The sequence below is a fragment of the Rosa chinensis genome, chromosome 1, assembly GCF_002994745.2.
Source record: "Rosa chinensis cultivar Old Blush chromosome 1, RchiOBHm-V2, whole genome shotgun sequence".
Classification (NCBI taxonomy): domain Eukaryota; kingdom Viridiplantae; phylum Streptophyta; class Magnoliopsida; order Rosales; family Rosaceae; genus Rosa; species Rosa chinensis.
The window spans coordinates 35,912,707-35,928,902 of NC_037088.1; the positions used below are offsets into that span (position 1 = coordinate 35,912,707).

Consider the following 16,196-nt stretch of genomic DNA (forward strand, 5'->3'; position numbering starts at 1 on the left):
TCAAAAGAACACCTAGCTAACAGAGATAGCACTAAAAGAAACCATATGTGAAGAACCCTAACTATTTGAGAAATGCTACAGTGCTACACTTCTGAATTTTTACCACCCAGCACCACTCTGCAAATGAAAAAGATAAAGAAATATGATTTAATGTTAAGGAGAATGCAACAAAATATACTTTAAGCAACTTCATTATACAAAGAGGCAACATAAACTTCTGAAAACAAGAAGTAAAAAACAAAAAGCAAAAAACACTAGCAACAGCTAGCGATGACAAAATAGTACCCAGCTCCAACAATTACAGCTCTCAAAGTTCCATCCTTGTCTCATAGACTCTTAACAAATATTGTATCTGTAAATTTGATAAATAAGGAGGTTCAGGGTTCAAATATAATTCACTTCATACACTATGCATATTTAGCAGATTTGAAGGTAGGCAACAGAGTTTCCACTGCTTAGGTATTGAAAAGGAGAAAAGAGACCTCCTGACATGTTAAAAAGGACACGATATGATGCTAAAGAAAGATAACAAAATAGTTAATATGAGAATAAGCATTGGACTTACCATATCTGAGGAAAATTGTCCTGCATTTCCCTTTGCACAATCTCTGTCATTCATGAAGAAGAATACCAAAGCCCAATTATCATTAGTCACTGAGAACTAACCCACCAAAATACCAAATCACCAAACCACACCAAAATCAGAAATCCAAAAATGCAGGCACCAAATTAGAGAGTGAGAATACGAACTGACCTTGTGAAAGTTGAGACCCAACTTGAATCATGGAACTAAAATATGGAAGCACAAACCCAATTGAAACCCAGAATAACAGAGCAATTGGTGGTGCAGCCAGAGAAAAGCTTGAATCAACAACTCCTTGACCTGGACTCACAAGAAAACCAGAACAATCTTTGTTAATTTAACACTAGTATGTAACTACTGTTTTCTCTCAAACACTATGCAATTTTAACATGGACAATAATATTGGACAAAAACATGGGGGAGATAGAAAGCTTTTTTAGGCCTCTAAAACGTTGCCCTTTCATAAAACGTATCCACAGTGCCACAACGTATTATTGAACAGAAATCTTCTAGCTGCAAACAATTTAGACCCATTCATTGCTTAGCCCATCTGATGAACTAGAAAAGGATTTGGATTCTCCGGTCAAGATAACTGTTTGCAGCCTTACAATTAAGGTCACCACAATAAACTCTCAAGTAATTGATGTGATTAGATTAATACATTTTTCTGTGGCACACAACGATGAGATAGCCCAGTAACTAAAGGGGAACAACCTTGGACCATTCTATTTAATGCAACCACGGACGGTAACAATAAGAAACTATACCTCTCACGCTTCTTGTCTTCTTCTCATTCATGGCAAGTCTGTATTAAGAGGCGAAGGCATACCCATCTGTGTAACTATTGATCTTGAATAGTTGCCCTTCAATCTGAGTAACTATTGATCTTCAATTGGGGTGCATTTAATTGAAATAAAACCAAATATATAAACCACGACATCTCACATTTAGATTTAGCAAAAAATAAAAAGACCTTGATTAATCAAGCTATACAAGAATGAGATTCAGGGAGGAAGAAAGATGAATCTAATCCTACTTACAGATATGAGAGCTTCAGAGAGGGAGCCAGAGACGGAGCTTCAACAGGAGAACGCCGTCAAAGATGGAATAGTGTGAAAAAGATAGAACTCTATCTAAAGATTAGGTTTTTTATCTTCGTTTATTTTTCCTTTGGATCAGCGCCTTTTCTTTTCTCCCCGCCTTTGATCAAATTTGGGTTTTAAGTCCCGCTTCTCTAATTCTTTTTATTTTTATTTTTCTCTAATCCTCAATTATGCCGTTTATAAAAAATAAAAAAAATAGAATTAAGGTTTGGGGTTTGGGGTTTGGGGTATAAGGTGTCTATGCACAAAACATATAGCTTAATGATTCGAATGTTTCCTTGTATAATTTATAACTAAATACTTAAATTAAACATAATTTGCATCGTCAAGTATGTATTGCATAATATGTCCAACATATAATCTCTCAAATTAGTGGTTACATCGTCAGAATTCTATTTTATAGTGAGTTTCATGTGTGGTCCCTAAAATTGCAAAAAGGAAGACTTCCATTATTGAACAACAATTTATCCACATACATACAATATAGGTCATGTAATGAGTTATTGTCATATTATTGTCTATGTGGAATGTAGTGATTCTTATGTAGGAGAGAAACAAAGTAGAGTGAAGCTCATGCAATTGTAGAAAACTGAAGAGTGAAAATAAGTCATTCATATTAATGTTTACAAACAAACATACCAAATTATCATGAAGGACCATCGATGTTTATTAACTTGTTTAGTAACTATGAAATCATTCATACAGACACGCCTTATGATTTTAGAGAAGTTCATGATATTCAATCATATTTTGAAAAGCAAAAATATGAATAATGCTCATATATGTGAATAATGAGTGTGAAATCAAATATATCATATATCACGTTTCACACTTACAAAGGAAAAAAAAAACTGATTACAACAAATACGAACACCTAGCACATGTGGTTCATTATTAAACTTACTTGTAGTATAATATTATTTAAATATTTATTTATCGCAGGTCAATCTATTTCTTCATCTCAAATTTTCCTATTATTATTAGCAGGGTCCTTGAGGTGGTTCGGGTAGCGTAGTAGCAGGGTAGGTCTCTGTTCCTGTAATTAGTCAAGTACTCATATAAAATAAAATAAAAGTCTTACAAATGCAACATAAAAATTCCAGGGGAGTTGGTTAAGCAATTGGGTATTGTTGTGGCTATCTAGGGTTCGAGTCCCTTTTGTGAATTAACCAGGCCTTTTTTTTTTCGTTTTTTTTATTCTTCTTTTTTGCATCCTTTTTATTTAATTGAAACTAACTAACGTTTTCTATTTGAGTATTGTGCGCAAGGTAAGTTTAAAAAAAAGATATGCCCACTCTTTTCGTTTTTAATACCACAAATTTTTCCCCTGCAAAACCTAGAATGACTAAATAAATAGATCCTCGCTAAATGTATCAGGGGTGAGGAAATCATTCATCGCTTAAATGATACTGTTAGCGACCACTGCTCAAATTCGTAGTCATTAAATTTGGCAGGTCTTACTAAATTTTATGCCAAAACTAATAATGATGAAATCATTATTTCCTCGTTAATTGTTTTTTTTTTACGAGGAAATTGTTCCTCGTAGAACATAGACTTTTTGCGAGAAAACTATAGCTTTGTCGCCGTTAAATTTGGCGGGTCTTACACAATTTTCCGCCAAACTAATAACGACGAAATCATTATTTCCTCACTAATTGTTTCTTTTGACGAGGAAATGGTTCCTCGTAGAATATAGACTTTTTGCGAGGAAACTATAGTTTTTTCGCCATTGAATTTCGCGGGTTTTATACGATTTTCCGCCAAACTAATAATGAGGAAAGCGTTATTTCCTCACTAATTGCTGCATTTGACGAGGAAATGATTCCTCGTAGAACACAAACTTTTAGCGAGGAAAACTAGTTTTGTCGCCCTTGAATTTGGCGGGTCTTACACAGTTTTCCGCCAAAACAATAACGACAAAATCTTTTTTTCCTCACTGAATGCCGTTTTCACAATGAAACAATTTGTCACCTAAGTCTCATATTTCCTCGCTAATAACATGACGTTTCGGGAGACCAACTTATGGTCACTTTTAATGATGAACTGAAATATTCGTCGTAGAAAGTGATATATAGTGAGGAAAATATATTCCTCGTAGAAAACTTAATAGCATTTAGTGAGGAACTGAAATATTCCTCGTAAAATGTGTCATTTATTGAGGAAAATAAATTCCTCGCAAAAAACTTAGTCGCTAAAAAGACTTTCTGTTGTAGTGTACTGTCCTCATCGCATCTTGGACCTCAACTATCTGTCAAACCCTGCTCTTAACAATGTTAGGCTGCACGACTTCATTACCATGCAGCTTCCGCCTTCTTTCTCTCCCTCCAGTTAATCCATAATAGTAGAATTAAGAAGCTGAAGCATCTTCTCAATTAATATCTTCATGGTCATGGACTACTCGAGGAAAAGATTAAAAAACAAGGATACCGATTCGATGCCAAATTAGAATAATATTAATACCTCAACCTTTCCAACACCGCCACACTTTGATCACAGCTTCCAGGATGTGTGTAAGGTTGATTCTCTAGCCTGGTTGCACCGAAAACAAACAGCAGATCGAGGTAGTAATTCTTTTCCAATGCAAAGCTTCGATTCCATGCATGCATGGGACAAACCCCGTCGAACACCCCCTCAGAAAAGTGCTGCATTTTAGGAGGCATTTTCAGTTTTCATAAGTGCCTCCGCTGATCTTTACGCATATTATCTTGATGACAAAGGAGCAAAGAGACTACACTATTTTCAAATCCGCTATATTTTCTAGAGCTATAAGAACCCCATAATTGTACCGTATCTCGATCTCAACTCTAATAGTGAAGAACCACACTCACATGAAATTAACCATGTCCGTCGTCTTTTATTTGTTCTTGATTAGGGTTACCTTTATTTATCTGATTAAGCTCCGATGTAAATTTAGGGAGATCATTTTGTCTTATTGATTGACTAAGCAGTGGTCAAAATGTCAACGAATTATATATTTTTATTGTTAAAGACTTAAAGTAAATTGTAGAAGGAAAAGATGGCTATAGGATATGAAGACTTCGACTGCTACTAGAAATTGAAATTAATTGGCCATGGCAGATGCAATTAACACTGGACAATTAATCATGGTCATCCAGTCCCCATTGCCATACGGGAAATGAAGATGGTGACATGTACATAGAGGTTTTTTTTTTTTCCTCTAAAATTTGCATGGGTAAAGTTGGGTTTAAGTTAGGCAAAATAACTAAATTACCTTATGACTTTTCTTATGATTGTCGATTTACCCCCTGACATTTCAATTTTGATTATTTACACCCTAACTTTTCTAATTATGGCCGATTTACACCCTATTGTTAACTTTTGGACTTTATAGCTAATTCCTCCTTTAACTTGGCCTCACGTGTTGGCCATTTTTGTCTTTCCAAATGTTACCAATAAAAAAATAAATAAAAGGAAGAAAAAAACTTAAGAAAAGGAAGAATCTCCCTCTCTCCTTTAGCATATGTTTCAAATTGTCATATGAATTGGTGACTTTTTGTGATGACTTGGATTTTCGTTATATAATTTTGGTAATTAATAATGGACCAGTTGTACGAAGAATTGTTATTATGCTTTATTCGTAGGTTGTTTGTGAAGTGGAATGGTTTTCGTACGTATAATTATTCGAATTTCACAGTTTAGGGGGTTGTGTGATGTTTGACTTTTTATATGTTGGGATTCTCGAAAAATTTCCTTCACGAAAGTTGTAGAGCGCGTCGATATGAGTTCGTGGACATACGGAACGCGTCAATCGGTGTTCGTATGTGAAAGTTATGAGCATTTGAAATTTTGGGAAAGTTCTATAAATAGGAGTTTCCATTTTCGGAAACTCACTATTTACATTTCACATTTACCATTCCGGAAAAAATCAGAAAACGCTCCGTTCTCTCTCCTCGCCCGCGCTGACCCGACCCGAACCCGGTGACCCGACCTGACTTTTCCGGGGAACTGCGGCAGTCTCCGGCGACGAAACTTTCCAGATAGGATCGTCTCCTCCGTCTGGTCGTCCCTCTGGTGTCCTCTAGCGCCGATTCTCCTCCACGGTGGCGCTACAAGGCTGCAAAGCTTGTGTAATGTTGTGTACAAGATCATTTCAAAAATAGACTTAACCCACTTTTAGACAAATATATATTTCTAAAAATCAGGATACTTTTACCCTAAAAGATCAATTCTAGACAATATTCTTATTGCTCATGAACTCTATGTTTGCCAATTGACTTTTATCGTTTTTATTTCTACTCGAAGAAGTCTTAGATCTGTAGCCTCAATTTCTCTATGTCTAATAAGTTGACATTGTCAGGATTGCTTTTGCTCTAAATGCAAAAGGAGCATGCACAATCCTTTGAATTGAACGGGTCATGGGGAGTACTGAACATTGAGATATGATGCTGATGAAACTTCAAGAACATTGACCATCTCCATATATCCCAAGTTTGAGAATACAAAGAAAAGAAAGAAAGAAAAAATCACAGCCAAGAGTCTGAAATGCTCTTTACTCTACATCAAGTATACTTCTACATATTAAAAAATCTCAGAATTCATGTTTTACAAAACAAAATATGTTGATAGAACCTAATTAATTGTTAGTAGAATAGTGATAGGAGCATAAAATGCGACAAATATAATGTGCAATCCTTCACATTTTTCTTAGTTATTTCCTTTAAAAAGTCTATTTTAACTATGTTTTCTTTTTAGGTAGATCGTGAAGTGATTCAAGAGAGATAAGAGCTTAAAAGGAGCAAAGAAGCAATGGACCATGAAGTACTGATACAAAGGATTAAGTTTGATCAACCTTTGGCCGGAAATAACAAGGAAAGTCCACAGAAATCGTTGTGCAAAACAGTTTCTGCAAAGCAGAAAACTGCAGTTTCAGAATCAGCTTTTCAAGAACAGTTTTGGGGAGCGTTTTTTGCATTCTTCCAGATGCACCTTTTCAGGAAGGACTAACGATCCTTAAATTCATGATGTTTTACTTGAACAAGAGCTAAAAAACTGGTCAGAAGCGTCAACGAGGCAGCAGGAAATCCAATTCCAAGTAGGCTACCTGATAAGGCAGAAACTGTTAGCTTTTCATGAAGCTTTTTGGGAGAACTTTTCCGGCAACTTAATTGGAGTTTTTCCAGAAGGTTATTGATCATTCTAGAAGATATGATGTCATAGAACACATAGGAGTCAAGAACCATCCAAAAAAGTGGCGAGAGGAATTCTTTCCTTGTCCAAGAATTAAGCTTTAGAGACAGAAATTGAGTCCCGGTCAAAATAGGACAGTTTGGCGAAAATCTTCTATGGACGGATTTTGGGTGCATTTTTGGAAGGTTATTGCTGCTGAAAATATCAAGAAGAGTCCTAGAATGATTCCTCAAGATTTTGGGAAGATTTTTAAGGATTGAAAATCATTTAATTGTGCACCAATTAGTGGAATCCTCAAGCAACTAGGGGAGGCTTTCAAAGCAGAGTTGGAGAAGGAAACTTGGCTGTGCTCCTCATGTATATAGAGCATCTGAACACGTTGAAAACCACCCATCTACAGCGTCATCTTCTACCCTAAAAACCCTAGTTCACAAAGTCTAAAATTCCTCAACTTCAAGAAGCAAAAGCCGTGCACACCATCATCCACCTTCATCAAGCTTTTCCGTGTACCATCTTGAAGGAAGTTCTTGCATCCAAGGCTGCCTAAAAGTGAATTCGTGGCTCTCATCTTCTCTCCTTTACCGTTTTTACTTTCTTGTAATTCAAACTCATATGTTTTTAGTTGTGAATTTTAAGACGACGTGTGGCTAATTTACTTTTGTCAGGGGCGAGGTTTGAAGCCCCTAAGACATGTTTTGACAATATTTTGATTCTTAGTTTCATGATAGCTTTTTTGTGAAATTTTTTATTTGATTTTAGTTTACAGATAACTCTCGCATGCTTATGTTTTATGAATGCGCACATAAAATATTATGATCATGTGAGTGGGGGTAGAAATATGTATTTTAATCTCCTAAACGGTTAACCATATTTATTTCAAAGGTAGCAAAGTGTATAGGACAATAGACCAAATCAAATAATGGGAATTGCATGCTAGGTAGGCGTTCCACACTAGTATTGGATTCTTGTTTCAATCAAACTTCCAAGTGTGATTAATGCTTAGAATAAATTGTTGATAGGATAGCGTTCTATACCTTGATTGTTTATTCTAAAGACTTAGTAATGGTGCGTTCATCTTGCTTAAGTAATTTAGAGAAGTAATAAGATCACTTATGCATGCGTTCATGGTTTGTTCTTGATTGAAACTAGGATGATAAATTTGTTTTAAGCATGTTTTGGTGGTGGATTTCTGAGTTCCTAACAGCTTCATCCATATATTTTCAAAACCCAAAAAAAAATCTTGAATTGCTTTCTTTATTTTCTATTTATTTTTCGTTAAAAACCAAAAACCCCCAAATCAATTTCGTTTTAGGATTGCAATGCACTCTTCTATCCTCTCTGTCCTTCCATCTTATTTCTCTTTTTCTTTAATTTGTTGACGTTTTTCTTTGTGTTAGTTTAGTTTTTGTTTTGTTTTCTTTTGTGTGATTAATATAGTTACCCTCAATCTCTGGCTTCGAACGATCCTTGCTTATCTTTTACTACTGACGACTATATTATTGTAGGGTTAAGTTGAGCGTCTATTTTGGGCATATCAAACAGGTAGAGCCTCATTTAGTGAGATTTTGACAAGCTCTACAAACCATAAATGCTTGAGTTTCAAATGCATATGAGCACAAATCTCATAATCAAGGCTTAGTGCATTTACCAACATGCATGTGACAGGTCTTTTCTTTTGTGAATGTTTTCTTGCAGGTGGGTTTAGGGCACTTGATTGAGATGATCTTTATCTTGTGTAGATCTTTAGAGTGAGATTTCATCCCATTGAAATTTTGGAACGACAAGATGCACCCTGAGCACAAAAAGCGAATGACTGCTGCAACTTCAACACTTCTCTTATCTTAATTCTTCATCATTTTCCTTTGCTAATTCGTCCCCTTCTTCACAATTTCCTCTACTTATTCCTAATCTTAGACTACATAAAAGTTTTACTAAATATAGCACACACTTTTTTGTGAAAAATGATATTTTGAAATCATTTTGAGATTTGGTGGACAGCGACGGGAAAATGTTATACACCCAAGGAAATGAATTACTCGATTGTTTGATCCATGCAAGCGATGATTGTCAACAAACATAAACTAAGGAAAAGAATAAGGGATAACCTTTGCCCATGAAAAAAATCATCGCTAAGTAATTAAAAAGTTTATTTATTTTTGATGAGTAACTACCTTTTCGGACAAAATATTTGTCTGTAAAGCTAATTTAGAAATTAAGTTTTTGATGAGATTATGATAGCCGATGAAATAATCGTCGACAAAAGTAATTTAAAAAGTTCACGTTTTTATGAGCAACAATTGTTATCGAAAAAATTCAACGGCAACAATAAAAAGAAACAACTATATGTGACCAAAGGGTCATTGGCAACTGTAAATAAAAACAGAGAACTTCTTATGTAGGGCAGACATATCAGCCACGTGGTACACCCAACCAATTATGTTTCTTTATTTTTGTAATTGTATTATGAAACTATCCATGTTTAATTAAAATGAAATTCGTAAAACACCTCCTTGCATAAGGACCGATTGGCTTGGCATACCGCCATATGGCACGCCTGCCCTACCTAAGAATCTCTCAATAAGAACAACTAGTTTGTTTGTTTGTTTTTTTTTTTTGGTACATCAGGAGCCAAAGGCCCAAACAGAAAAGAAAAGAGAAAACAAGCTCATATGGCTGGTGGTCTTCCTAGGATGAACAACTCCAATAATGTCATAGAGAAACACCTCAGAAGCAAACACTGGGGTCTTTGAAGAGTGCAAATGCTTGGAGAAATTGACACATCGTTTAGCTAGAATATCAACCAACATATGTCTCTCCCTGTGAATATGACTGACCTGTATGGTAGCGAACTGCTCCATCAAATGCTTACAATTCAAGATCAAAGTGCCTAAAGGGTGGAGCTCAGCATTTTCTTTATGTAACAGATTCACCAAGTTTAAAGAATCATATTCCACCTCTAGCCCATTGCAGACCATAAAACATACCCCAAGCTTTAGCCAGAAGAACCTCTCCAAACCCCATATTGCACATGAAACCATTTATCCAGTGCCCAAAAGAATCTCTTATTACTTCTTCTGCTCCAATTGTAGCAATACCAACACGGGAGCCATCCACATTAAGTTTGCAAAACCCCAGGAGAAGGCTTACACCAAGATAACATATCAATCTACACGTCTTTCTTGTAGAATATTTTGTAAATATTTACTTTCCTTGTAGGTATAGATTATGTTTTCTGTATAGTTATAGGAGATATTTTCCTTTTAGGATTTCTCTTGTATCTCGATTATTTTGGAGATGAATAGTATTGTACTGAAACATAACAAACACATCGAATTCTTATTTTGTACTTGGTATCAGAGCGGGTTCAATCCTTTGAACTTGCACTGTACTCTTTTGAACCCAAAAACCCTGAATCTCGTAAAACATCACAAACCATTGAAGTCAAGCTATTCCCAAATACTGAAATCTCGAAGTCCGAAACAATCCTTGAAAATCATACTATTGCCGCATTGTTTAATTAACCCATTGACATCAGTTTGATTGAAGTATTGGCCCACTTGTCCTGTTGCTGCATTGTTTAATTATCATCATAAGGCTTGTTGCATTATTGTTTAATTAACTCTAGCTGACAAGACCTCTGCTGCACTTGTCTTCCTCTGCTACACTACTGATCTAGCCGACAAGACCTGCTGTAATCTTTATTGGTCACGTGCAGGCCTTCGTTTTCTGCCTCATAGAAGACGACGCTGCCACCCTTGCACTCCACAACATGCCTACAATCATTAAACAAGGTCCTCCCTCAGGCTTCTCAACTCCTCCACCACGCCACCCGGCCTCTAGGTAAAACGAATCCATATGCAAATACAAAGTGTCTGCTATGTGGAAATTTGGGTTATAGCAAGCAATGGTGCTATGAAGTAATTGGCTACCCTGATTAGTGGGATTTCACCAAGAAACGGCAAAAAAACCTTGGAAAAGCTACCGTGGCTACTACAGAGCAAGAGCAACCATCTAATGCCTCTGCTAATGTAGCACAGTCAGGTATGAGGGGTAAGGTATCTGTGAATAGTTCTTGGATAATTGATACAGGTGCATCTGACCATATGACTAATAATCCTAGCCTCTTGGAAAAGCTGAAACCTTCCCCTCAAAATATTGTTTCTACTGCTGATGGTACTCCAACTCCGGTAACCGAAGAAGGCTTTGTTGTCCTATCTAACACGTTAACCCTTGAATCTGTATTGGTTGTCCCTTCATTAGCATAAAATCTCCTATCTGTTAGCAGATTATCCTAGCACTAGCATGTATTGTGACGTTTTATCGCTCTTTCTGTGTGTTTCAGGACATTCTGACTCAGCGGATTCTTGGTTATGGTTTTAGAAGGGGGGAAACTCTACTACTTGGATCTGATAGCAAGTGGAGAGCAACAGCTGTTAGGACAAGTGAATCAGGTCAATATAGTAGAGAATTGGTTTTAGAAGGGGGAAACTCCACTACTTGGATCTGACAGCAAGTGGAGAGCAACAGCTGTTAGGACAAGTGAATCAGGTCAATAAAGTAGAGAATGCTAAGGAAACAGTGTGGTTGTGGCATCATCGTTTGGGTCATCTGTCTTTTGGTTATCCTAAGAAACTACAATCTCATTTATTTTCGGTTGTTAGTGATTCAGATTTTTGTTGTGATGTATGTGAACTGGCTAAAAGTCATCGAATTTCATATTCATCTAGTCTCAATAGAAGTCCCATTCCGTTTATGAAAATTCATTATGATGTTTGGGGTCCTGCTAAGATCCCGTCTTTCTCTGGAGCTCGATATTATGTGACTTTTATTAATGATTGTACTCGTATGACTTGGGTATCTTTATTGAAGAACAAGAGTGATGTGTGTTCCATGTTCAGAGAGTTTCACAAGATGGTGTCTACACAGTACCAACAGAATATTCGAGTTTTCCAATCTGACAATGGCGGAGAATATATAAATGGTCCTATGCAGGAGTTTATGCAATCTCATGGAATTCGACATCAGACTTCTAACTCATACACTCCTCAACAAAATGGATTGTCAAAAAGGAAGAATCGACAGTTACTTGAAGTTGTTCTTGCCTCTTTGTTTGGCATGCATGTACCTCGTGAATATTGGGGAGAAGCTGTGAAGTCCGCCGCTTACCTCATTAATCGTACTCCTTCTCGGGTAATTGAATTTCAAAATCCTCAGTAGAAACTTCAAAAACTTCTGTCACTTCCGTCGCTACCAAATCTTGAACCTCGCGTGTTTGGATGTGTAGCCTATGTTCATATTCCCAAGCCTTAACACAGCAAGCTTGATCCCCGTGCCCGTAAGTGTATCTTTGTTGGTTATGCGGAATTCAAAAAGAGTTATCGATGTTATGATCCTCTTACTGTTACTATGTATGTTTCTCTTGATGTTGCGTTTCGCGAATCTGAGCCTTATTATTCAGGGGGATTTTCCGAGTCTTCCCTTCAGGGGGAGAGAAATTGTGGAGGAAATCCTCGGAACTTATTTGCATTTGAAGAATTCGAAGAATGAGAAGCTTTGGAGTCAAGATTTGGCGTTGGAAATTCTCAAATCCCAGAAGAAGACGCTACAAAAGATGGGGCAGTAGGAAAAGAAAAGAAATCTGGCGAAGGTGGAGAAAAGAAATCTGGCGAAGTTGGACTAATTAGCCCTGTTGGTGGACTAGTGGGGTCCGCTACCTGCGCAGACAGAGATGGTGTCGGCCCAATCGGTGTAGGCCTAGTCGGTGGGGGCCCAGTCCTTGTCGGCTCGGTCAGTGAGGACAGAAGTTGCAGCAGAACAGTGGGGTCCAGCCGACAACCTTACCAGCTGACTAGCATTGATTTGACCAGCCAATTATCAAAACATACTGATGCAGCACACCAAGACGAAACTGACGCAACACCCCAAGACTTTAATATGCATTCCCAAAGTGACCTCCACCTGTTGAACCAAGAACGTTCTACACGCCAAGAAATTGGCACTCCTCTTGAGGTTGACAACGACGCCTCAACTCGTCCAGGAATATATGAAACATCACAAACTGCTGAGTTACCCATTGAATAGCCCAGCCATGATATGCCTAATGAAGAAATTATAACTCAGAGTTCTCATCTATTACAGTTCTTCCCCCTCTCTACATCGTCAACTGAAGAATCCGCTGCGAATGCTCCTCCACAGGTACCTTTAATTTCAAATGAATCATATGGGGTAGGTAATATTGAGTCTAGGAAGTCACAGAGGGCTACCAAGGGTATTCCTAAGAAACAATATGAACCAGACATCAAAACTTAAGCCAAGTATCCTATAGCTAATTTTATGTCTAACTATAGGTTGTCTGGGTCACATGCACTTGTTGTTGATCAATTATCCACATTATCTATTCCTAGTAGTGTACAGGAGGCTTTGGCGGATCCTAAATGGGCTCAAGCGATGAATGAAGAACTAGAGGTTTTGCAGAAAAACTTGACTTGGGATATTGTGACTATGCTTGCTGGAAAGAAGACTGTTGGATATTGATGGGTGTTTACAGTAAAACTGAAAGTTAATGGGAGCATTGACAGGTACAAAGCCAGATTAGTTGCCAAAGGATACACTCAGCGCTACGGAATTGGTTATGAAGAGACATTTGCCCCTGTAGTAAAGATCAATACTGTTTGAATCTTGATTTCACTTACAGCGACTAAAGATTGGCCTCTACATCAGTTTGATGTGAAGAATGCTTTCCTTGATGGAAATTTGGAGGAACAAGTGTATATGGACATACCGCCAGGAGTCAAAAATATGCCTTGCGATACTGGCAAGGTTTGTAAGTTGAATAAATCTTTGTGTGGTTTGAAACAGTCTCCTAGAGCTTGGTTTGGAAGATTCTCCAAGTCTATGAGGATGTTCGGATATAGACAAAGCAACTCAGATCATACGTCATTCATCAAGCATAGTCAGGGTAAGATTGTCGCTTTGATAGTATATGTTGATGATATGATTGTCACAGAGGATGATCTAAAAGAGATGGAGGCCCTACAAAAGTATCTTTCTAAGGAATTTGAGATGAAGGACCTTGGGCAATTGAAGTCTCAAGATCTAAGAAGGGAATTTCTTTGTCCCAATGTAAGTATGTACTTGACTTGTTAGCTGAGACCGGGATACTTGACTGCAACCCTATTGAGACACCGATCGAGATGAACCATAACCTTGCCATCTATCCGGATCAGGTTCCAACTGATAAAGGAAGGTATCAACATCTAGTAGGGAGGCTTATTTATCTTTCTCATACTAGGCCTGATATTGCTTATGCTGTGACTATGGTTAGTCAGTTTATGCATTGTTCCAGTGAAGAGCATGTGGATGCAGTATATCGTATTTTGAAATATCTTAAGATGGCACCTGGAAGAGGTTTATTGTTTGAAAAAAAGAATGAGTTGGAAGTTGTGGGGTACACGGATGCATACTGGGCTAGTGATAAGACATACAAACGATCCACATCTGGATATTTTACATTTGTTGGAGGAAACCTTGTGACTTGGCACAGCAAGTAACAGAAGGTTGTCGCTAGGTCAAGTGCTGAAGCTGAGTTTCGAGGTATGGCACATGGAGTTTGTGAGATGTTGTGGATTCGTAAAGTGTTGAAAGATTTGGGTTTTAAACTCCAAAAACCTATGGACTTGCATTGTGATAGCACGTCTGCTATTGAAATTGTTAGTAATCCTGTTCAGCATGACCGGACTAAGCACGTGGAAGTAGATCGATATTTCATTAAGAAAAACCTGGACAAGAAGATTATCCGTTTCCCTTTTGTGCATATAGAATATCAATTAGCAGATGTTCTTACGAAAGGAGTGTCAAGGAAAGTGTTTGACAACTCAATTGACAAGTTAGGCATGATCGACATCTATGCACCAACTTGAGGGGGAGTGTAGAATATTTTGTAAATATTTACTTTCCTTGTAGGTATAGATTATGTTTTCTGTATAGTACGTTATCGGAGATATTTTCCTTTTAGGATTTCTCTTGTATCTCTTTATAGTCCTCCTATTTTGGAGATGAATAGTATTGTATTGAAACATAACAAACACATCGAATTCTTTACCAAAAAAATGACTCTGACTCTCTCTCTCTCTCGAAAGAGAGAAATATCGCTGGTCTCTTTCTTGGGAAAGCGGCGGCAACAAAACTACTCATCTGCTTCTCTCTTCGGGTTGCAATGGCGACAAATCTTTTCTTCAGACTCTATCTTCTGTTAGAGGAAGCGTATTGGCTGTATTTGATGGTGATTGGGTTCTAGTTAACTGGATCTGGTTTGGTGGAGGATTTCCAATTGGAAGTGATGTCGATCCGACAAACTGTGATTGGGTTCTAGTTAACTGGATCTGGTTTGGTGGAGGATTTCCAATTGGCAGTGATGTCGATCCGACAAACTGTGCTAGTTGGCATGCCCAGAGCGGTGGGCTGATTCACATATCTGCTGGTGGTGAAGATTGCGGCGGCTTCTGTGCCGACGGCAATTTGGTTTGGACTACTGACGGCGTGGTGCGATTTCCAGAAGGCTTTGCTGGATCGCGATCGGCTTTAGGTCGGGGATGTGACCGGATCTGGTTTGGTGGAGACGCAAAGGATCCTGATGATCCTAATCTTGGTGGCGGCGTTGGGGTCGTGCTTTTGGGGTGGTCGGAGATGATAGCTAGGGATTGGGACGAGGAAGGCTTCGTTTCTCCTGCAGATACGGTGATGGCTAGTCCTGCTAGATGACATCTACCAGATTCCATCCATTGTCAAGGTTCGGCGGGGAAGCTTCTCTCTCCGCGATCAAGCTGGATGGAAAGCGTTGGTGTCCGAAATGGCAGGGAAGAAGACGTTGACTCGTCTGTGTTGGGCAAAGTCAGCGGCGGCTACGGGGTGTTTCCCTCAACTGGCATTGGCGACAGTGCAGCTGGTGGTTGTTAGCTGGAAGGACACTTGTGGGCTCATTGGGCTAGGGCTTTGGTTTCCCCTACTCTTTGGGCCTGCTCTTGGTGTTGCTGGGCCTCCTGGGCCTTGAACTAGCTTGTGGCCCTTAGTTTTGGGCACATTGGTCTAGTTTTCAAGTGGGCTGGATTACTCTTTTGCTAGGGGGTTGGTTGGATTGGGTCTCTATGGCCCATAGTGCCGTTTAATTTTTGTTTGGGTCGCAAAAAACCAGTACCTTAGTTGGAACCTTTTTATGTAAGCTTCGAGGTTTCTAGGTTTTTGTTAGAATAAAAGTGCGAGAATTTACCAACAGGTGGGTGTACTCGGGATTTTTGGGATTTTATTCTTCTAGAATAGGGTTTCATGAGGTTCTAAGGAACGATTTTTTCTGTCGACCCCATAGG

The 16,196-nt window shown here is 38.2% G+C and overlaps 1 protein-coding gene and 1 long non-coding RNA gene across 2 annotated transcripts; both read right to left on the reverse strand.

Moving 5' to 3' along the window:
• Nucleotides 1–813: 813 nt before the first annotated feature.
• LOC112192529 lies at nt 814–1,639 on the reverse strand. Its single transcript, XR_002933547.2, has 3 exons — nt 1,624–1,639; nt 1,351–1,453; nt 814–883 (listed from the first exon to the last, which is right to left on the reverse strand). It is a non-coding gene; the product is annotated as an uncharacterized LOC112192529 (long non-coding RNA).
• Nucleotides 1,640–9,455: 7,816 nt separating this feature from the next.
• LOC112165811 lies at nt 9,456–9,872 on the reverse strand. The gene has a single exon (XM_024302485.1). It carries the CDS (start codon nt 9,870–9,872, stop codon nt 9,456–9,458), a length of 417 nt encoding a protein of 138 aa, XP_024158253.1.
• Nucleotides 9,873–16,196: the final 6,324 nt, after the last annotated feature.